This window comes from Schistocerca nitens, chromosome 3 (assembly GCF_023898315.1).
Source record: "Schistocerca nitens isolate TAMUIC-IGC-003100 chromosome 3, iqSchNite1.1, whole genome shotgun sequence".
NCBI classification, from domain to species: domain Eukaryota; kingdom Metazoa; phylum Arthropoda; class Insecta; order Orthoptera; family Acrididae; genus Schistocerca; species Schistocerca nitens.
Window position 1 is genome coordinate 882,670,525 of NC_064616.1, and position 23,858 is coordinate 882,694,382.

General features: G+C 38.8%; 1 protein-coding gene across 2 annotated transcripts in view; it reads left to right on the forward strand.

The window, feature by feature from the left end:
- LOC126248928 (TAR DNA-binding protein 43-like) overlaps positions 1-23,858 on the forward strand; it is an 89,773-nt gene that overhangs the window by 61,729 nt on the left and 4,186 nt on the right. For both annotated transcript variants that reach the window (XM_049950434.1, XM_049950435.1), the window contains exon 3: positions 1,354-1,494. In XM_049950434.1, coding sequence (XP_049806391.1) covers positions 1,354-1,494 — 141 coding nt within the window. The remainder of the gene's footprint in view (positions 1-1,353; positions 1,495-23,858) is intronic.

A 23,858-nucleotide genomic window follows, 5' to 3' on the forward strand; every position in this document is an offset into this window, starting at 1 on the left:
AACTTCAGCTTTCCTTTTGCTATCTTCTATTGCCCCACCAGACTGGTCAATGAGTGACTGGATACAAGCCTTCGAACAGCTTAGTGATTTTACATAGGACCAGAATTTTCTTGAGGTCTCGGCAAGATCTTTGGCTAAGGTACGATAGTGGTAGTTGTATGCTTCATGCCATGATCTTTTTACAGACACAAGAATCTCTGCTAACTTTTGTGTTGTCATTTGTGTGTTCCCTTTTGAACCGAGACTTCAATAGCCTTTACTTCCTGATAGGACAATAGGAAAAGAATTGGCACAGCTTCCAGAACCAATGAGGTAATGTTTCAAAGAGTTCCAGTATCTTGTTCCATGACAAGGACATGAGGGGTATTATTAAGGATCATGTATGATAAGTGTGTAACAGTTAAAGATATTTCATGGATTTGCTGTATGCTACAGTCCACAAAGCATTTGTAGAGTTCTGAATGGTGTGTTATAATGAGGCTTTTGCTTTCTGATGAAATAAATGTGGTTGTATTACTACCACTTTGGTTATAAATTTACTTTAGGACATTGTCCCTTTACTTATTGAACAGATGTGATCAAAAATATTATAACTGTGGCATTTAGCATGTTACTTTGCACTGTAGTATTTAGAATCATTTACCCAGCAACTATTTATGCAGTGACTATTGGGAAATCTGAAAAATTCTCACACTATTGATACACTCATTTCATGTAATGTAAATTTCTTTCTTTCTTTCTTTTTTTTTTTTTTAAAAAAAAGGAGATTAGTTCTGTTCAGAAGAGCGTCCATCTTTTTCTCCACAGGGCCATGGCATTTGTCATATCTTGTCACACTATTCTCATGCATATTGACCATGTTTTGTGTGTTAGTAGATATTTGTTGGTGCAAAATGCCAGCAACCAGATATCCTTCATAGTTATGATAGATTTAGTCATCCTTGGATGATTCAATGGAAGATAACTGAATTTGGATCAGGTAACTGCTGCAAAATGTAGGGCAGAAGAGAACATTTGGGCTAAAGTGGGACATACAAGACATTTAGATTGTACAGTACAAAATCCATGGTTCTGGCTACAACAGAAATTATGATTTGTATTTGAGTCATATTTATATCAAGAACTTATCGCACTACATGAAACAATGCATATGTCAATGTATTTGATATCTGCTGATAGTGTATCAGCTCTTGAAATGACTGACATGTATATTCTGTTTTTCCTTGCTGAATGCTGCTAGTTGTGAGGACTGTAGTTTATCATCATATTTTAAGATAATGTATTTAACTGCACTACATGAGAGTGTTTGGCTTTAAAACTGCTTTCTGTTAATCAAATTGTTTACTTTTATAGGTGAAGAAAGATCCCAAATCTGGCCAGTCAAAAGGTTTTGGATTTATCCGTTTTGGAAACTACGATTCACAGATGCGTGTTTTAGCACAGAGGCATATGATTGATGGAAGGTGGTGTGATGTGAAGATCCCAAATTCAAAGGTATGCTATTACAGTCTTTTGATCCATCACTAAACTTGCATGCTGTCATAGCTTAAACATTGACCCACTGAGAATAATTTAGTCAGGAATGCATACTAAATGTATGTTAGTTGTTTCCATGTTCCGTAGATCATATTCATGATAAACAATATTGCATACACAGTTAAAAAAGTACATCTGTGTGGTTACATGTTGGTCAATTGTAAGTTGTAATTTACTACTTACATTCAATCAGGAACTTGTTTGTGGTGTGAAATGACTTGTTAAGCAGAAAAAACTACATTTACAAACACTTCTTCTGTTTATCAGAAATTATATTTCCATCAGCATATTCTCAAAGTCTGTTTCGGCTGTGTATTTTGAATGAAACAAGTTAGTACAGCAATCGTTGATATCAGTGGAGACACCTTTCTTACAGGGAAGCCTAAAAATGGCATATTTTAATATGAGTACAGAAAATATCTTGAATTAATGAATTTTACACATGTAATTAAGAACATTACATATTTTAGGGTAACTACTTTTACATGTGTTATTGTGGATATCATCAACTCCATACAAACTTCTGTTGTTGTTGTTGTTGTTGTTGTTGTTGTTGTTGTGGTCTTCAGTCCAGAGACTAGTTTGATGCAGCCCTCCATGCTACTCTATCCTGTGCGAGGTTCATCATCTCCCAGTACCTACTGCAACCTACATCGTTCAGAATCTGTTTAGTGTATTCATCTCTTGGTCTCCCTCTACAATTTTTACCCTCCATGCTGCCCTCCAATACTAAATTAGTGGTCCCTTGATGCTTCAGAATATGCCCTACCAACTGATCCCTTCTTCTAGTAAACTTGTGCCACAAATTTCTCTTCTCTCCAGTTCTATTCAATACCACCTCATTAGTTATGTGATCTACCCATCTAATCTTCAGCATTCTTCTGTAGCACCACATTTCGAAAGCTTCTATTATCTTCTTGTCTAAAATATTTATCATCCAGGTTTCACTTCCATAAATGGCTACACTCCATACAAATACTTTCAGAAACGACTTCCTGACGCTTAAATCTATACTGGATGTTAACAAATTTCTCTTCTTCAGAAACGTTTTCCTTGCCATTGCCAGTCTACATTTTATATCCTCTCTACTTCGACCATCATCAGTTATTTTGCTCCCCAAATAGCAGAACTTCTTCACTACTTTAAGTGTCCCATTTCCTAATCTAATTCCTGCAGCATCACCTGATTTAATTCCACTACATTCCATTATCCTTGTTTTGTTTTTGTTGATGTTCATCTTATATCCTCCTTTCAAGACACTGTCCATTCCGTTCAACTGCTCTTCCAGGTCCTTTGCTGTCTCTAACAGAATTACAATGTCATCGCCGAACTTCAAAGTTTTTATTTCTTCTCCGTGGATTTTAATTCCTACTTCAAATTTTTCTTTTGTTTCCTTTACTGCTTGCTCAATATACAGATTGAATAACATCTGGGAGAGGCTACAACCCTGTCTCACTCCCTTCCCAACTGCTGCTTCCCTTTCATGCCCCCTCGACTCTTACAACTACCATCTGGTTTCTGTACAAATTGTAAATAGCCTTTCGCTCCCTGTATTGTACCCCTGCCACCTTCAGAATTTTAAAGAGAGTATTCCAGTCAACATTGTCAAAAGCTTTCTCTAAGTCTACAAGTGCTAGAAACGTAGGTTTGCCTTTCCTTCATCTATTTTCTAAGATAAGTCGTAGGGTCAGTATTGCCTCATGTGTTCCACCATTTCTACGGAATCCAAACTTATCTTCCCCGAGGTTGGCTTCTACCAGTTTTTCCATTCGTCTGTAAAGAATTCATATTAGTATTTTGCAGCAGTGGCTTATTAAACTGAGGACTTTAATGATTTTCTTTATTTTAATGGGTGATGTGTGAAAAATTTTCATTTCACTTAATTTTCTCTGTCTTGATTACTGTGTACTGTTTTGCTTTCTCTTCTGAACTTTTTGAACCAGTTTTCTGTTGTCTTGCTTTTAAAAATTATTTATTAAGGATGTGCAGTGCACATAAACTGCCTTTCATGTTCCCATTGACTGTAACAGAAACAGTGTTGTCTTTTTTTTATTTCTTTCCTTGTTTGTTCTTTAACAATACTCCATATTGATTTGATTTTATTGTTTGAGCTGCCAATTTCTGACAAGGTACACATACTGGATATTTTTACAACTTTTCATAATATGTTACAGCACTGTCTTGATGGTAGGTTTCTGCAGCCGTATCCTCTCCAGGAAAACTTTTCTGATTTTGTGACAGTGTTGTCATGTCATTTTACAGACATATTTTTTGGTCACTAATTTAAGTGGCCCAAACATTGGTCTGTAAAACATGACAGTGCTGTCACATATCTGGGAACACTGTTACTGAGGTTGTTACAGTAATGTTTACAAAATAAAACTTGATCCTTGTTTGTTCTGGTTAGTTTGTAGATGCCCCCCCCCCTTTTTTTCCCCCACTAGTGAGACAGTGTTTCCTTGTGGACTTCCTAGTATTGTGTTTAACTGTATTTTTGGAAACATTCCTTTCAGGTAATGGATACCAATTTACTAAAAATTTTGAAATTACACTTACTGTGAATTTCACCCCAGCCAACACTTTTTATAGCATTTGTTGAAAACTTTGATAGTTTTATTATTAATTACGCTCACTGTTTTCTTTTGAGCATTTCTATACTGAACCTGCAGTTTAGTTATATCATGTCATGATCTGGCAACCCATTTACCACATGTTTGTTTAGTTTCAGCTTTTTGTATGAATAGATTATCTATGAACATACTGCTTGCTTGAGCAAATCGAATAGGGAAATTTATGACTAATACTGAATTTCAAGTTCCTAATAGTAACTTTACATCACATTTCATCATATTCCTTTAAGGAAGTTACATTAAAATCATCACACATCAATAATCCCTTATTTCTTCCAGTCCAACAGACAAGAGTAATAAGGCAAAAGATTAATTTTTGAACATTTCAAAATTATTTAGTGAGGACGTATATACTGTAACAGTAGCATGTATAGATTTGTATATTTTTAACCCCCCCTCCCCCCCCCCCCCCAAATACTCCAATATTCTGATTAAGTAAGTTGATTTCCAGTTTTTCTTCTATTCTCACATGACCGCTTGGCAGTCTCTGTCAGTTTAACTCTTTTGCTGCTGTGGACACGTATACACCTCCTGCTTCACAGTTCCCTGGTGCTGTGGACATGTATATGCATGTCTACTATGATACTGATGTCTGTAGGCATCCTGAGCCACCAACCTGTCACTGCTGAGGACGGGTTACTTCCATATCTTGGCGAATGAAAAGTTTTTGAGTATTTATTGTACAGCATATGTGCCTTGTTGTGTGCTGTCATTTGCAAAAAAACTTGTTTTGATAGCTTGAACCGTTCATGAAATATGATGATTATTATGACCACATAACTAATTATTAACAGGGACAGTAATGAGCGTATCCAACTGTCCATCGGAAAACGTCAATAACTCAAGAACAAAATGAGATATTGTTTTGCTCTCAATTTTAAATAAAAATTCACTATCATATTACATTTCATACACTTGCAGTGGATGACCTAAACTTGACCATATGCAAAGGTCATGCATACGCAATACATTTTCACCTCTGCAAACTCTTTAAAATACCGTGCAATGTTTTACTTAATTTGATGTGGTGCAATAACTATGATAAATAACAAAAAGAAATTCAGTCCTTTATCGAGTGATGGTATCAGACTGTAAGATGTGCAAAAATCATTTTTTTTTCAGTGAATAGTTGTCTTAAAATAAGATAACTATTTTGCAGTGCAAAAATCAATTTTTTTCAGCAAATAGTTTTCTTAAAAGCAGATGATAAGTATTTCATTGCGGCCAGAATGCCATCTCCCAGCACTGGTTTCAACATTTGGCGAGCAGTACAGCCACCAAAAAAGCTGTGCTCAGCACAGAATCCAGAGGGCATGTCTATTGCAGTGAAAGGGTTAATTTCCTGTAACACTGTCTGTCTGAATTTGGAGTTTAATATAAAAAAGTTGTCTTGCCTGACCCAAATAACCACAGACATACCACTTTTTGTGCTTGGGAACCCACTTATGTTTTCTGCCAGTAGATCTGCTAACTTGTCTTCACCCATCTTATTCACATGTATGATGCCATCTTCCTATAGGATTCACGAGGGGGGAGGGGGGGGGGGGACACAAACAGCAATATGAGAACTCAGTCATCCCAAGGAGCCTGCACAGCTTTGTGTTTACTCACTTTACAGTAGAGTTAGCTCAAAACTGGTCATGGTGCCACAAAGCCTCGTAAGATAATTACTCTTATTTTGTCCAGTTCATGTCTAATAATGTGTTTTACATCCTTAGGCCGGCTATTTCCAGCTCCTCCATCTATAAACATACAATTGTGTTTGCTGAAACCCTTACACATTTATCCTAAGTTTTCTATTACCTGGCTAAGTCTTAATTCTTATTTGTTACCCGGTATCCTGAGCCTAATTTTGCTTCAGCTGTTGTCCAGCACCCATTGTGTTTCTTCCTAGCAGCAGAACTATCTTTCCTATTCTGTTTATCTCAAAACTTATCTCTGGTTCCTAGGATTGTTCTCTTACACTATACATTCCTCTACATCTATATGAAGCTTTTCCTTCTCTTAATCCTGCCAGCAGGTAAAATCTGTTGAGTAACTGGCTTTAAAAACTGCTAAAAAAATTCAGCCTTGCTTACAGTGTTTTACCAAGACCCTTTCTCTCCTCCTACTCCTCCTCTCCCTCCCGCCTTTTAGCTTCAAGATTTTTCATGTTTTAGCTCTACCTGAAGCACATAAATCTTCTGCTCCTGTTCAGTAATTTTCTGGTGTTTTGGACTTTATCTACAATGACATGGGGAGTCTCAATAAGCACTTCATTCCATCGCCTTTACAGTATTCCCAGTGAAGCCATCAGCTACAATTTTATCAAAACAGCCATGTTGTAACTGTCCATCAACATCCATGACCGAGCGAGGTGGCGCTGTGGTTAGCACTCTGGACTCAAATTCGGGAGGTTGACTGTTCAAACCATGTCAGGCCATCCTGATTTAGGTTTTCCATGATTTCCATAAATCGCTTCAGGCAAATGCCGGGATGGTTCATTTGAAAGGTCACAGCCTATTCCCTTATCCAACCTTCCTCTCATCCGATGGGACCAATGATCTCACTGTTTGTTCTCCTCCCTCAGATCAACCAGCCAACCAGCATCCACAGTTGTTGCACATAGCTGATTAGATATATAAAACCTTCAAGAGTAAATTCAATGAAATAAACGCATAGATCCAACAAAATACAAAATTACATCATTACATACAAATGTTCCTCTTGCATAAAATTAGGCATAAAATATGTCATCATTTTCTGTTATGTACCAGCACTAACATATCCAGGAACTACTCTTAAATTATATCAGAAAGAAACATTTAAAAGTAGCAAAACTGACAATGAGCTTAAGAGTACAGTGTTACCAAACCCATAATTTGAGAATTGTCTCTGTAGAAGGTTAAATTAATATTATTTCTACAAGTGATAGCAATGTGTCAAAGCCAGTAGAATTATGTTGACAGAAAAAAATTGTAACACCAAGAAGGAGTTATGCGACATAAATGAATGTTGGTAGGCTTGTTTCTACATCTGAAAGATTTCTCTCCAAATTTTGCACCTGTTGCCTAAGATTGGTGCAAGTAGCACAACTGTGAAGATGCAAATTAGGTTTACTTTAAATACACACTAATGGTCATGAACGTTAGTTACCTTTGAGATTGGGCATGGTGAGTCGATGTTAGGCAAGAATGCCTTTAAGGTGACAAAGGCGCCATTATCAACACTTCACTGAGTTTTAACGAGTCTGTGTAATAGGGCTATGAGAAGCTGGATGTTCCTTTTGCGATATTACAGAAAGACTTGGCAGGAATGTAGCAAGTGTGCATGACTGCTGGCAGCGGTGGCCATGAGGATGTACGGTTGCAAGAAGACTGGGCTCTGGATGGCCACTTGGCACTACTGAGAGGGAAGACCATTGTGTTTGGCTCATGGCTCTGGCCCATAGTACTGCATCTGCAGCAGTAATTTCAGCAAAGTTGGCACAACAGTGACACTACTGAATGTTACAAGTCGGTTACTTCAAGGACAGCTCCAAGCCGGACACCCCGTAGAATGCATTCCAGTGACCCCATACCACCACCATTTTCGACTGAAGTGATGCCAATCGAGAGCTCATTGGAGGGCAGGGTGGAGTTCTGTTGTGTTTTCTGATTGCAACTGGTTCTCCCTCAGTGCTAGTGATTGCCGTGTGTTGGTTACTGGAGGCCAGTTGAGCCCACAACCAACCTGTCTGTGTGCTAGACACACTGGACTTACACCTGGAGTTATGGTCTGTTGGGCGATTTCATATGACAGCAGGAGCACTCTCTTGGTTATCCCACGCACGCTGACTGTAAAGTATGTGTCAGTGTGGTGATTCAACCTATTATGCTGCCATTCATGAACAGCATTCCAGGGAATGTTTACCAACAGGATAACATTCACCCACAAACATGTTGTTATACAGCCCGCATCTCGTGGTCGTGCGGTAGCGTTCTCGCTTCCCACGCCCGGGTTCCCGGGTTCGATTCCCGGCGGGGTCAGGGATTTTCTCTGCCTCGTGATGGCTGGGTGTTGTGTGCTGTCCTTAGGTTAGTTAGGTTTAAGTAGTTCTAAGTTCTAGGGGACTTATGACCACAGCAGTTGAGTCCCATAGTGCTCAGAGCCATTTGAACCATTTTGTTGTTATAACCCTACATGCTCTACAGTGTGTCGACATGTTACCTTGGCCTGCTTGATCACCAGATCAGTCTCCAATTGAGTACATGCGACATGTCAAATAAAAACTCCAGTGCCATTTACAAACAGCATTAACTGTCCCCATACTGGACAACCAAGTTCAGTAGGGATGGAACTCCACTCAACAAACTGACATCCAGCAGTTGTACAACAGAAAGCATGCGTGTTTGCATTCTTGATTCAACTTTCTGGTGGCTACAGTGGTTATCAGTGTACCAGCATTTCACATTTGCCGTGGCTTTTATCTCATGCTTACATTAACCTGTGATCTTGCAATGTTAATCATTTAAATATGCTACCTAAACAAACGTATTCCCGAAATTTTATTACTCTACATTAATTACTTTTTGGTGTTGTGATTTTTATTTCAGTCAGTGTATACATTTATGTGAAAGTTATTTGTAACAGTTTAGTCATGAAATGTAATTTAAACATGATTGTAAAGTTTAACAGTAGTTATGTGATCACAATGAAATCATTAATTCCCTTGGGTAGTGTTACTAATATGTGTGTCTGAATCACATTTAAAAGCTAGAGCAGAGGGAGTGGTGTGATGATATTATGCAGTTCAAAAACAACTTGACAATTGCTATCATCCGAAACAAATTCTGAGTATGAATAACTGATGAAATATAGATTTCTGATATTGAACAGATACAGTTAAATTAAGACGTAAAACCCACACCACAGGGTGGGGGATAATTGTCATGACAAATGGCTTTGTTTTTGGTATGGGTAATACTTTACATTCTTCAGTCATTTAAAATGTACACTGAGGTGACAAAAGTCATGGAATACCTCCTAATGTTGTGTTGGACATGCTTCTGCCCAGCATAATGCAGCAATTCAATGTAATTTTCTCTGGTTTCCGGTGGCTATCTGAGTTGGTGAAGACTGCCAGTCTTGCTAGTGAGATGAAGGCAGAGCTCACCATCTGCAGCATCGTCGACAGGACTGATTGCGGACCTTTGGTACAGAGCCGAGCGGAGGGCCTGAATCAGAGGCTCAGACGGTTCTGCGACCATGTAGGCTGCAAATTCCTCGACTTGCTCCATAGGGTAGTGGGGTTTCGGGTTCTGCTAAATAGGTCATGTGTCCCCTACACACAGGAGGTGGCTACACAGGTAGCAGGGGCTGTGTGGCGTGGACTGGGCGGTTTTTTAGGTTAGACAGTCTTGGGAAAGATCAAAAAGGGCTCCAATCTCAAAGGGTACAGGGCAAAGAAATGACGAGAATCGACCAAGCAACAGTCGGTATTGTAGTTGTAAATTGTCGTAGCTGTGTTGGAAAAGTACCAGAGCTTCAAGTGCTGATCGAAAGCACTGAAGCTGAAATCATTATAGGAACAGAAAGCTGGCTAAAGCCAAAGATAAATTCTGCTGAAATTTTTACAGAGGCGTAAACCGTGTTCAGAAAGGATAGATTAAATCAAGAAGGTGGTTGTGTGTTTGTGTCTGTTGGTAGTAGTTTGTCTTGTAGTAAAGTTGAAAAAGATAGTTCCTGCGAATTACTATTGGTAGAGGTTATACTCAACAGCTGTACCAAAATAATAATTGGCTCCTTCTACCGACCCCCTGACTCAGATGATATAATAGCTGAACGCTTCAAAGAAAACTTGAATCTCATTACAAATAAGTACACCACTCATACAGTTATAATTGGTGGAGACTTCAATCTGCCCTCGATTTGTTGGTGAAAATACTTGTTCAAAGCTGGTGGTAGACAGAAAACATCTTCTGAAATTGTACTAAATGCTTTCTCTGAGAATTAATTTGAACAATTAGTTCATGAGCCCACACGAATTGTAAGTGGTTGTGGAAACACACTTGACGTCTTAGCCACAAATGATCCTGATCTAATAGAGAGCATCATGATGGATACAGGGATTAGTGAACACAAGGTCATTGTAGTGAGGCTCAACCAAAACCACTAAAAATAAACGTAAAATATATCTATTTAAAACAGCAGATAAAAATTCGCTTGATGCCTTCCTAAGAGAGAGTCTCCATTCCTTCCAAGCTAATTATGTAAGTGTAGACCAGATATGGCTCAAATTCAAAAATACAGTATCGACAGCAATAGATAGATTCATACTGCATAAGTTAATAAGAGACAGGACTGATCCATCATGGTACACAAAACATGTCAGAACACTGTTGCAGAAGCAACGATAAAAGCATGCCAAATTCAGAAGAACACAAAATCCCCAAGACTGGCTAAGTTTCACGGAAGCTCGAAATTTAGTGCTGACGTCAATGTGAGATGCTTTTAATAGTTTCCACAATGAAATATTGTCTCAAGATATTGTAGAAAACCCAAAGAGATTCTGGTCATATGTAAAGTACACCAGTGACAAAAAACAGTCAATAGCATCACTGAGCGATAGCGATGGAAATGTTACTGATGATGGTACCACTAAAGTGGAGTTAGTATATAAAGTTTTCTGTAATTCCTTCATGAAAGAAGATGAAGTAAATATTCCAGAATTCGAAACCAGAGCAGCTGTTAGCATGTGTGACATAAAAGTAGATATCTTAAGTGTTGTGAAACAACTCAAATCACCTAAGAAAGGCAAGTCTTCCGGTCCAGATGGTATACCAATCAGGTTCCTTTCAGAGTATGCAGACACAATAGTGCCTTTCTTAGCAATTATATACAACCGCTCACTTGACAAAAGGTCTATTCCTGAAGACTGGAAAGTAGCACAGGTCACACCAATATTCAAAAAAGGAAGTAGGAGTAATCCATTGACTTACAGACCCATATCACTGAATTTGCAGTAGGATTTTGGAGCGTATACTGTGCTCAAACATTATGAATCAACTTGAAGAAAATGACTTATTGATACAGAACCAACACGGATTCAGACAATATCATTCTTGTGCTACACAGCTAGCTCTTTATTCCCATGAAGTAATCAGTGCTGTCGACAAGGGATCTCAGATCGATTCCATATTCCTAGATTTCCAGAAGGCTTTTGATACTGTTCCTCACAAGCGACTATTAATCAAATTATGTGCATATCGAGTATCGTCTCAGATGTGTGACTGGATTTGTGATTTCCTCTCAGAGGGATCACAGTTCGTAGTGATAGACGGTAAATCATCGAGTAAAACAGAAGTGATATCTGGTGCTCAGCAAGGTAGTGTCATAGGCCCTCTGCTGTTTCTGATTTACATAAATGATCTGGGTGATAATCTGAGCAGCTCCCTTAGATTGTTTGCAGATGACGCTGTAATTTACTGCCTAGTAAAATCATCAGATGATCAATTCCAATTACAAAATGATCTAGAGAGAATTAGCACTAAACAAAGAAAAGTGCGAGGTCATCCACATGGGTACTAAAATAAATCCGATAAATTTTGGGTATATGATAATTCGCACAAATCTAAGGGCTGTCAATTCAACTAAATACCTAGGAAATACAATTACGAGCAACTTAAATTGGAAAGATGACATAGATAATATTATGGGGAAGGCGAAACAAAGCCTGTGCTTTGTTGGCAGAACACTTTGGAGATGCGACAAACCCACTAAAGAGACAGCCTACCGTACACTTGTCCGTCCTCTGCTGCAATATTGCTGCACGCTGTGGGATCTTTACCAGGTAGGATTGACGGAGGACATTGAAAAAGTGCAAAGAAGGGCAGCTCGTTACGTATTATCGCGCAATAGGGGTGAGAGTGTCACTGATATGATACGCGAGTTGGGGTGGCAGTCACTGAAACAAAGGCAGTTTTCTTTGCGGCGAGATCTATTTATGAAATTTCAGTCACTAACTTTCTTTTCTGAATGTGAAAATACACTTCTGGCTATTAAAGTTGCTACACCACAAACATGATGTGCTACAGACGCGAAATTTAACCGACAGGAAGAAGATGCTGTGATATGCAAATGATTAGCTTTTCAGAGCATTCACACAAGGTTGGCGCTGGTGGCGACACCTACAGCTTGCTGACATGAGGAAAGTTTCCAACCGATTTCTCATTAACAAACAGCAGTTGACTGGTGTTGCCTGGTGAAACGTTGTTGTGTTGCCTAGTGTAAGGAGGAGAAATGCGTACCATCACGTTTCCGACATTGATAAAGGTCAGATTATAGCCCATCGCGATTGCGGTTTATCGTATCACGACATTGCCGCTCGCGTTGGTCGAGATCCGATGACTGTTAGCAGAATATGGAATTGGTTGGTTCAGGAGGCTAATAAGGAATGCCGTGCTGGATCCCAACGGCCTCGTATCACTAGCAGTCGAGATGACAGGCATCTTATCCGCATGGCTGTAATGGATCGTGCAGCCACATCTCGATCGCTGAGTCAACAGATGGGGACGTTTGCAATACAACAATCATCTAATCATCTGCACGAACAGTTCGACGACGTTTGCAGCAGAATGGACTATTAGCTCGGAGACCGTGGCTGCGGTTACCCTTGACGCTGCATCACAGACAGGGGCGCCTGCGATGGTGTACTCAACGACGAACCTGGGTGCACAAAAGGCAAAAAGTCATTTTTTCGGATGAATCCATTCTCTGTTTACAGCATCATGATGGTCGCATCCATGTTTGGTGACATCGTGGTGAACGCACATTGGAAGCGTGTATACATCATCGCCATACTGGCGTATCACCCGGCATGATGGTATTGGGTGCCATTGGTTACACGTCTCGGTCATCTCTTGTTTGCATTGACGGCACTTTGAGCAGTGGACATTACATTTCAGATGTGTTACGACCCGTGGCTCTACCCTTCATTCGATCCCTGCGAAACCCTACATTTCAGCAGGATAATGCACGACCGCATGTTGCAGGTCCTGTACGGGCCTTTCTGGAAACAGAAAATGTTCAACTGCTGCCCTGGCCAGCACATTTTCCAGATCTCTCACCAATTGAAAACATCTGGTCAATGGTGGCCGAGCAACTGGCTCGTCACAATACGCCATTCACTACTCTTGATGAACTGTGGTATCGTGTTGAAGCTGCATGGGCACCTAGCTAGCTGTACATGTACACACCATCCAAGCTCTGTTTGACTCAATGCCCGGGCATATCAAGGCTATTATTACGGCCAGAGGTGGTTGTTCTCCGTACTGATTTCTCAGGATCTATGCACCCAAATTGCATGACAATGTAATCACATGTCAGTTCTAGTATAATATATTTGTCCAATGAATACCCGTTTATCATCTGCATTTCTTCTTGGTGTAGCAATTTTAATGGCCAGTAGTGTATTTTGTTGACACCCACCTACGTAGGGAGAAATGATCATCATAATAAAATAATAGAAATCAGAGCTCGAATGGAAAGATTTAGGTGTTCCTTTTTTCCCACGCACCATTCGAGAGTGGAATGGTAGAGAAGCAGTAGGAAAATGGTTCGATGAACCCTCTGTAGGCACTTAAGTGTGAATTACAGAGTAACTATGCAGATGTAGATGTAACATGGCCTCAGCATGTCGTTGGAAGTCACCTGTAGAAACATTGAGTAATGCTGCCTTTGTAGGCATCCATAGTTGTGGAAGTGTTGCCAGTGCAGGATTTTGTGCATGGACTGACCTCTGGATTACATTCCATAAATGTATGATGGGATTCATGTTGGGTGATCTGGGTGGCCAAATCATTCACTCAAATTGTCCAGAATATTCTTCAAACCAATTGTGAACAGCTGTGGCCTGGTGATGTGGCGCATTGCCATCCATAAAAGTTCCATCATTGTTTGGGAACATTAAGTCTCCAAGTAGTCGAACATAACCATTTCCAGTCAGTGATTGGTTCAATTGGACCAAAGAATTCAGTTCATTCCATTCACACAGCCCACACCATTAAGAAGCCACCACCAACGTGTACAGTACCGTGTTGACAACCTGGGTCCATGACTTTGTGGGGTCTGCGGCACACTCGAACCCTACTATCAGCTCTTACCAACTGAAATTGGGCCTCATCTGACCAGGCCATGGTATTCCAGTTGTCTAGGGTCAAGCCGATATGGTCATGAGCCCAGGCGAGGCACTGCAGGCAATATAGCAGTCGTGTTGGTGATCTGCTGCCATAGCCCATTAACAACGAATACATTTGTTGTGCATCCCACATTGATTTCTGTTCACACTCTTGACACTGTGGGTCTTGGAATATTGAATTCCTTAATGATTTTTGAATTGGAATGTCCCACATCATGAGGCAATAATCACGTTGGAAACCTTTTCTTATCAATCACCTCAGTACAAATGAAAGTTCCGCCAATACACAGCCCTTTTATACCTTGTGTATGCGATAGTACCACCATCTGTATATGTGCATATTGCTATCCCATGACTTTTGTCACCTCAGTGTAATTCCTTTTATTAATACCTCATGCCAAATAGTTGCTATTCCAGATAGAGATGTTTGTATGTAACAGTGATGTGTTGGCACGTAAAAATTCTTGTCAAGTTATATTCATAAATACTTGTAGAAGTTGTCAGCTTGCAGACAGTTGAATTTCCAGGCCAGGTGGTAGGACCAGTAGCAACAGCACTTTTTGCGTTCTTTTTAACCTGCACCTCTCACCTTTTATTGACTGACACTGGAAGCATTTCTCATTTGTGCAGGGAAGGTGCATTGGGAATGGTTAGATAGTCCTGCTTGGAGCAAATTTGTTGCTTCCACATCTTCAGAAGATGCTTGGGCTTGTTTTCACAGTTGTAGTAAATAAACATTCTCTTAGTGCTTATGTTAATAAATTTTTCACTGGGTGAGATGTCACAGTGGATAGCACACTGTACTCTCATTTGGGAGGACGATGGTTCAAACCCACGCCCAGCCATCATGATTTAGATTTTCCACGATTTCCCTAAATTGCTTCAGGCGAATTCTGGGATGGGTCCTTTGAAAGGGCATGGCTGACTTCCTTCCCTAATCAGATGGGATTGATGATCTCACTTTTTTGGTCCCCTCCCCCAAACCAACCAACCACTAAATTTTTCCTTGTATTCTTGAAGTTGTGAATCATTGTAGTACCATTTCTACGCATTATGTGGAGTATAATATGAGTAGTCTTATCATGCAAACCTTTTGTCAAAGGCCTTTCACAGAAGAAATTTCTTCTGTGAAAGATCTTCAACAAACGGTCTGTACAATAAGCCTACTCATATTATACCCCACATAAAGTGGTATTACAATGACTGAAAACTTCAGGAATACAGGGAGACATTTCTTAATGTAAGCATTAAGAGAATGTTTATGTGAGAACAAGTCCAAGCATCCTGTGAATATATTGTGGAAGCAGTTGATTTGCTCCAAGTGGTACTTCTTAACCTCTCCCAATGTATACCTTTGTGTATACATGTGAGGGAAAAGGGGGATGGAGAGAGAGGGAGATTGGGGGGGGGGGGGGAGAGAGAGAGAGAGAGAGAGAGAGAGAGAGAGAGAGAGAGAGAGAGAGAGAGAGAGAGAGAGAGATCATTCTCTTTCTCTGTTTTAATAAGGGTTTACTATAGTTCTCATCCCATTTAGTAGTACTGATAATTTTCACTATGTTCATGTTCTTATAAAATATCCATCTAACTTTTCTGTTTATTACATCGCTAAGTTGGCCAAAATAGTTAAGTTATCTACAGTAAGTTAACATAATGTTTAAATAGATAGAGGCTTAATTTTTGCAAATTTCCTGTATTAGATGGTATCATGTGCATCATATAGTGTTGTGCATTTAAAGATAATTCAGTCTGTTAATGTACAATAATCATTTTTCCATGTTACAGTTGTGGTGCCATAGTTATTGGAAAATTTTTGCAAAGAGTAATTCTATAATGAAAAATCCTATAATGCCAGTTTTTACTGTTACATTCTTGACAGCATTTCATAGGATTGGTGTATTTTATGGGTTTATTTAGAAGTGGGGGGGGGGGGGGGGGGGCTTGCCTGAAATCACCTTTTAGTTAACTAGAGAGCAACATTTTCTTCCTTTAATTATAAGAAAAAGTGGAGAAATGTGTGTCTCCCTTTGTTAAAACTACATTGCTCCTGTAAATCACAAACCACTGTTAATTACAGCACTTTCTTAAATTTTACACTAACTTTTGGCATCAGAGTGATACTCCTTTTTCCAGTTAATGCAAGGACACCACATTGTGCAAGGTGACATGTCAGTTAAGATACATGAAGAACTGTTTCAAAATAGCAGTTGGCTTCCCGGATTTAACTTTCCTGCAGTTTCCCTAAATTACTTCAGGTTAATATACTGATACAAAAATTAATCTTTCTCTCTGCTGTCGTGTCATATAAAACTTTGCCAGATTAAAACTGTGTCCCAGACAGTAATTCAACTCGGACCCTTGCCTTTTGCGGGTAATGTTGTTACAGATTGAGCTATCCAGGCACGACTCACGACCTGCTCTTACAGCTTCAATTCTGCCTGTGCCTGAAGTTTCACCAGACTGATTGCAGCCATGAGTCCATGCCCAGTTCATTCTTGTGTTCTTAACTGGTGCTCTGTCTTCAATAAACTTGCTGTAAGTGGCCAGTAAACTCTCTCAGAAAAGAAGGATTACTTAATACAGTAATGGTGTAGATGTCAGATTAAAAGTATTCAGAACATGATTCAATTGAAGAATTTATGTAAGTGCTATGTTCTGAACTTTTTAAAGTCTACATTGCTCAAGCCATTTTCACAAGGGGCATGAACTCCAGTGTCCCAACTTGGCTAGTGTAGAAACAGATAATAACTGTAAGTGCAACACTGTCCAGAGATAGTTGTTGGTGACATTTGACATGCGAATCATGAATAACAATTTGTTTAAAAAAATGGAAATATGTGAAATAGCTGCATTAACTTTCAGTGATTATGGAAGATAGAGAAAATCCTGAAAATGCAGAAGCATTAAGGGATCCATGAGTGCTAGAAGTGCTGTATAGTTAAGAAGGCAGGGAAGATGCACATTAGCAAGAGGGAAAATACTGTTGTTACGCTGCAGGGTGGAGAAGATGCACATTGGCAAGAGGGAGAACACTATGTTACGCTGCAGGTAGTAGCGTTACTCTTTTGCTTCTGTTTTTCTATGTGTAACTGAGTGTGCTTTGAACATTCAGTGGCAGTTTTCACTTTCGTGTTTGTGTGTTAGTGACTATATTGTTCTCGTAGCATTTGTTACAGGTGACTGACAAGAGAGCACAAAATGTTACACTAACAAGCTAGAACTGTAGGGACATTCCACATCAAGTGACCAATTTTAGAAATCATTCCCATGTGACTATCTCCAATTTGAATGAAATTTTGTGCAGATATTTCCTGTAGAATAAAACAAATATGTATGAAATTCTATTTCAAAATAAAAAGAATCAAGGTTTTAGGAGGCTTTCTGTGGATGACTTGATGAAATTGTTCAGTTTCAAAAGGTAACTATCAAAATCTTTGTATCCATTGAGGACATCTCCAGCATTGGGAGATGAAACATTAGGCACAGAAACATGCCTTAGACCACAGCCTAATACCCATACAGCTAAAAAATTGCCAAGAATGGCTAAAAAATATTATGCAAGGTCTATGACAGATTTGGCCAAGTTGAAGTCAGCTGAAAATCACAACTAGTTGTGGCATAAGCAGTGTACTGTATTTGGAATAGATACACAGTGTTTTGTGTTCTTCACACTTAAAATTTCAAGGCTGCGTCATTCACCATTTTCTTGCCATGCTAAGTCAAAGTTGGGAAAAATCACTCGTGACAATTGCTCATTCACTTTGTGACTACAATGAGTTTTGGACAAACAATTTGTTAAGAATTGTACCAAACTGCAGCAGTTATTTGTGAGTATTCTAGAAGTTGCTGTTATGTAAGCGTACTATCAGAAACATTGTGTGTCAAATTTGCATGTACTTTTTAATGGTGATATTTAGCAACGCAACATCAATTTCTTTATTCTTCTTTCATTGGAAAGAGCAGGCTAATGTGCACTGTGTTTTAAGTTTTAATGTTGTTGGTAACCACCAAAAATTATAACTCTAACGACCAGACTGCCACCAACAATTAAAACGCAACATGGGTAAGTTGGTATGTTCATGGACACAGCTGTGTACATGTACCACCAATAGTTAAAACACAGCATTGGTTAGTATTGGTCAAGAAGCAACCATGTAGGTATGTCTAGTACTTGAAGGAGTACTTTTGTACATTTATCTATTGATGGGTGATAGCCTGTTTTCCTTTTTTAATTATAACCAAGAAATTTGCAACTTTGTAGTCCACAGACACACAGAGCCATTTGTTGCCAACTTAATTGTCAAGTATGCGCTAAACGTAGAAATGTTTTCTTACAAGACGGCTTCAAGGTGTCTCATTAAATTATTTTGCTTGTGACATTTGGATGCATGTGCCGGACTTGGCTTACCATCTTACACACATGGTTATTCAGAGTGCATCAAACCATTTTTAATAATTCTGAAGAAGGGCTTACATCACTGTCCCAATTCCAGTATGAACAACAAAGGCTGCTGAAACCACACTCTGCTTATGACGTTGAAACAGATTCAATGATTCCCTTCTATCATGATGCCTTGACTCATAGATTGAGTTCTTGGAAAAGTGCAGCTGCACTTTTTTTTGTTTTTGCAAAAACAATTTGCGTCATTAAAAGGACTTATGTGCTCTTAATAAAGAAAATGAAACTGAATTAAAAAATCTCACAAACTGTGGGTTTTTTACAATGCCAAAAACTGTACTCAGTGTTCCAGATGAGGTTCACAAGGAGTTCACAAGGAGCTTGCTGCTCTGTTGTCCTCGGATGATTCAGATACTGATGGTGGTGAACAAATGGAATATACAAAAGGGATCAACACAAGTTCTTAAGTCTTGACCATACTGCTCTAAAATGTCAAAGTCTCAATATAAGATTCACAAGGCTACATATTCAGTGTGTATTCTAAAGGGCAATAACCAGCTACAGAAAACTTAGTTTTGCATATGAATGAAGCTGTGAATTTTAATGAATATCAATATAAAATTTACAAATATTAAAGGATATGGGCTGCTGGCTTGATTAAATGACTGATGGCAGGAAATTGCTTATAAAGAGAAGTGATATTGTGTCTGCAAAGAAGAATAAAAGAGATCTGAGACAGGAAACAGTGGAACACTGTACATTAGTTACATTCAGAAAATATATGTAAGCAAGGATCATGAAACATCAGTGTGATAGAAAATTAGTGACAGGAGTGGTAGTCTGAAAATTATAGTAGGTAAAGGAGCTTATCTTATTATCATTGATGCACAATCAGCAGGTACTGCTCTGATTCCATGAGTAAGCTTCCATTTAAGGCATCAGTGCTGAAAATCTAAAGTAGCCATTGTAAAATAATGCACAGTATTTTCAAACACATATTCGCAAAACAGTTATTGCTATGCCACATCTAGATTCAGTTACTATAATGTAGAATGCCAGTATGAACTTATTGAAAACTAACAAAGCCCCTACTATGCATACCAGGAAATCCAATATTATCACACTGCTTATTGAGTGATGGTATGCCCCCAAATTGTCATAAACCAGAGTAGAATTGCTGCTTGTCAGTGCCTTAAAGCTCATGATCTGTTCTAATGAAATAAATGAGATCACGAAACAAAATGGACATTAAGTTATTAAATTGGAAATTGGCAGTGCACGATTGTCACTACTATCTCATTGATGTAGTATAAGTGCAGGAAAAACCATATGACCTGCTGAAACCATGTTCATTTAAAACTGCAGATATTGAAGCTCACACATATAGCATCTCAGATTTTGCTTGGATGGACTGATAAGACATGCATTCTGAAGATTAATGATGACAAACCAGCAGAGGTTTCGTTATAGCTGATGATTGTGAAGCTTCACAAATCAGAATTCTCTCTCTTGAACAGGATTATGTACTAAACTAATTATTGACTTGTCAGTGTGGCTGTTATCATTGCATTGCCAGTTATTTGTGGCTAAGAATCTCCAACTTTGATATGCAGTTCTGTGTTTTATTTAGAACCAAATAGTTATCTGCAATAGCTGTCATTGGAGAGCGCGCCAGAATAATTTTTTACATTTTGCAAAATCAATGATTTCTGATTTCATAGACTGGGCAAGTAAAAGTCCATTTATACTCTATAGATTACTAAGGTTCATTTGAATATATAAAGCACTGACATGATTAACAAATATGATTATTTTCAAATAAATTTCTGTAAGGTTGCTACCATGAACAAAGTTTGCCTTTGCTTTGACCCACATATATTTCATAGTTATTTCAAACTAATCAGTGACTCTCTCAAATAATTACTTCCACATTTTTTGTTTGTACGACTGTCTGCCTTGATTGGTTGATGTGTTCTGTATTAAAAACTGTCATCTGCAAATTTTATTTAGCCAAGATGCTATTACAAATTTCTCATTGCTGTTGTCTTTGGTCTTCCATCACTTTCTTAGTTTACACGTTTGAAAATCTTTTCGAAGTGTGTTCTTCTTGTTGCCATCTCCAGTGGTTTTGTCATGGTGGCAGACAATTACTGTAGTGTATTGTTTGCTAAATTCTCAGTCTTATTACACTAATTAAAACCTTTTACTGCATTTTAATTCAAAAAAGTTCTGTCCTAACGCAGCAATGAACTTGTTCTTATATCTCTACACTCTTGAACATATGAAATTGATGCACTATACTAAAGCATTTCATTGTTCAATTATACTTTTTTAAAAAAGTCTGTGATTCAGTCCATCTTAAAGCATCCATGTGCCACAATGTCACTGTACTACTCAAGTTCTACAGCTGCTATCAACCTGCTGTTACACAACTTCTGAAGGTTGTATTATGAGGACAAAATGAATAAAGTCTCCTCAGATCCTGCACAATTTGCATACAAAAGAGTGATGCTTTAACTGATGAAATTTACATGTCTGAGAAAGTCATAAAAGAAAGAAAGAAAGAAAGAAAAAAAGAAAAGGAAATGGTGATATCTGTAGTAGAAAGAATGACAATGTGATAGACATTTGTTGTAGCTGTATAAAGAAGTCAGTTTAATGATAGAATGGAAGACTGTAACAGTACTGCACAAATGCTGAATAGGTCACTTAGTAAAATGTCATAAACTAGTGAATGAATGGCTTTAACATTAACAATATTATGAGAAGGAAAGTTGCTACTAACCATATAGCAGATATGCTGCGTCGCAGCTAGGCACAACAGAAAGAATCTCACAATTAAAGTTTTCAGCCATTAAGGCCTTCATCAACAATAGACACACATACGCACATGCATACACACTCACGCAACTTACACACATGACTGCAGTCTCAGGCAACTGTTGATGAAGGCCTTAATGGCCGAAAGCTGTAATTGTGATAGTCTTTTTGTTGTGCCTGTCTGCGACTCAGCCATCTCCACTATATGGTGAGTAGTAACTTTCCTTCTCATGATATTGTTACAGTCCATCCTGCATTTTCCATTTTTGACTTTAATATTATGTATTTTGGGATAACTTGTCATCAGATAGCAGGTACATCAAGATGTACAGATGAACTGAAGTTGTACGTTACATACATGACTGTCAGATGTAGCATCAGATGATGATGTTTTACTAACAAGGGAACCTCCCCATCGCACCCCCCCTTAGATTTAGTTATAGGTTGGCACAGTGGGTAGGCCTTGAAAAACGGAACACAGACCAATCGAGAAAACAGGAAGAAGTTGTGTGGAACTATGAAAAAAATAAGCAAAATATACAAACTGAGTAGCCCATGCACAAGATACGCTACATTAAGGATAGTCTGAGCCCAGGAACGCCGTGGTTAGCGTGAGCAGCTGGGGAACAAGAGGTCCTTGGTTCAAGTCTATCCTCGAGTGACAACTTTACTTTATTTATTTTCACAAAGTTATGATCTGTCCGTTCGTTCATTGACGTCTCTGTTCAGTGTAATAAGTTTAGTGTCTGTGTTTTGCAACCGCACCGCAAAACCGTGCAATTAGTAGACGAAAGGACGTGCCTCTCCAATGGGAAACGAAAACATTTGATCGCAAGGTCATAGGTCAACCGATTCCGCCACAGGAAAACACGTCTGATATATTCTATACGACGCTGGTGACGGCATGTGCGTCACATGACAGGAATATGTTGTCGAATGACGAATGGGTAAAAAGATTCTTCTACCTTGTCCGATTTAGGATTTCTTGTGAATGTGATAATCACTCCCAAGAAAGTGATGAAAACATAATGGACGAACAGATAATAACTGTCTGAAAATAAAAAATTAAAATTTTTGACTTGAGGGCAGACTTGAACCAAGGATCTCTAGTGCCGCAGCTGCTCATGCTAACCACGGGGCCACGGCTCGACTGAGGGTATTCACTCCTTAATGTTGCCTGTGTTGCACATGGACTACTCAGTTTGTATATTTTGCTTATTTTTTAATAGTTCCACACAACTTCTTCCTGTTTTCTTGATTAGTCTGTGTTCAGTTTTTCAAGGCCTATCCACTGTGGAACTTATAACTAGATCTGAGGGGGGTGCGATGGGGAGGTTCCCTTGTAAGTGACATTTTCAGCATTTGTGCAGTACTATTCCAATTATATAATATGGTTGCATGCTTCCTGTGAGACTTCTTGTTGAATCCCAGAGAACGAAAGATACTAGGCAGCTGTACATGGAAACAAGCACTAAAACAATGATGATAGTTGTACAAAAATCATAAAATTTTTAATTGTTATATTTGTAGTGCTGGAATACATTGAAATCGCCATGTAACAGCTTCGTGGCATGTGGCTAGAGGAACTAAAACAAAGTGGTATAGGTTGTTTCCACTATATCAGTGAGCTACATCATTTTGTTTTGGCTGCTCTAGTGACATGGTACAGTACTGCCATGTAGGTATTTCGACATGTGCCAGGACTGTAGGCATGTACTACCCCCCGTAAGTATGTTGGTCATTTACAGTTCACATGTCACAGAACCCTTTTCTTCTCCCCCTCCCAGTGTAACAGTGTGCAAAAGTTACGTAAAAAGGTAGAGTTTCTTTCATTTGATGCCAAAATCCTATTTCCTACAACAACTCTGTATGCTCCTCATTCATAAAACTATCCTTCATTAGGTTCAGTTGTCAAATTTTATAGGCCAATACCTGAGTTACACAAGATTTATTGTGCTGGATTCAACATGCCTGTGTAAGATAAGTACATCGTGTATGTCAAACTTGAGTGAAACAGTGAGCTTAAAAAAAAAAAAGTTGTGGACTGGATGGAAAGAACAGAAACTGGACATGGGATTTTCCTCCATATTACTGATGACTCATGTATGCTCAGGTTCAAGACCTAAAATACTAAAGTGGAAATAATGAGCATTGAAAAACACAGACAGCTATGTTAATGGCTGAAAAGACACTCTAGTGTTGGGTTGACACTAATTACCTCCAGCTTCAGTCTCAAGTCAGCCAGAGCACTCGGTAAATCCTTTTCCCTATTCTGATATGAACAGCCATTGGAAGTGATATTTATCTTTTGTGTATAACA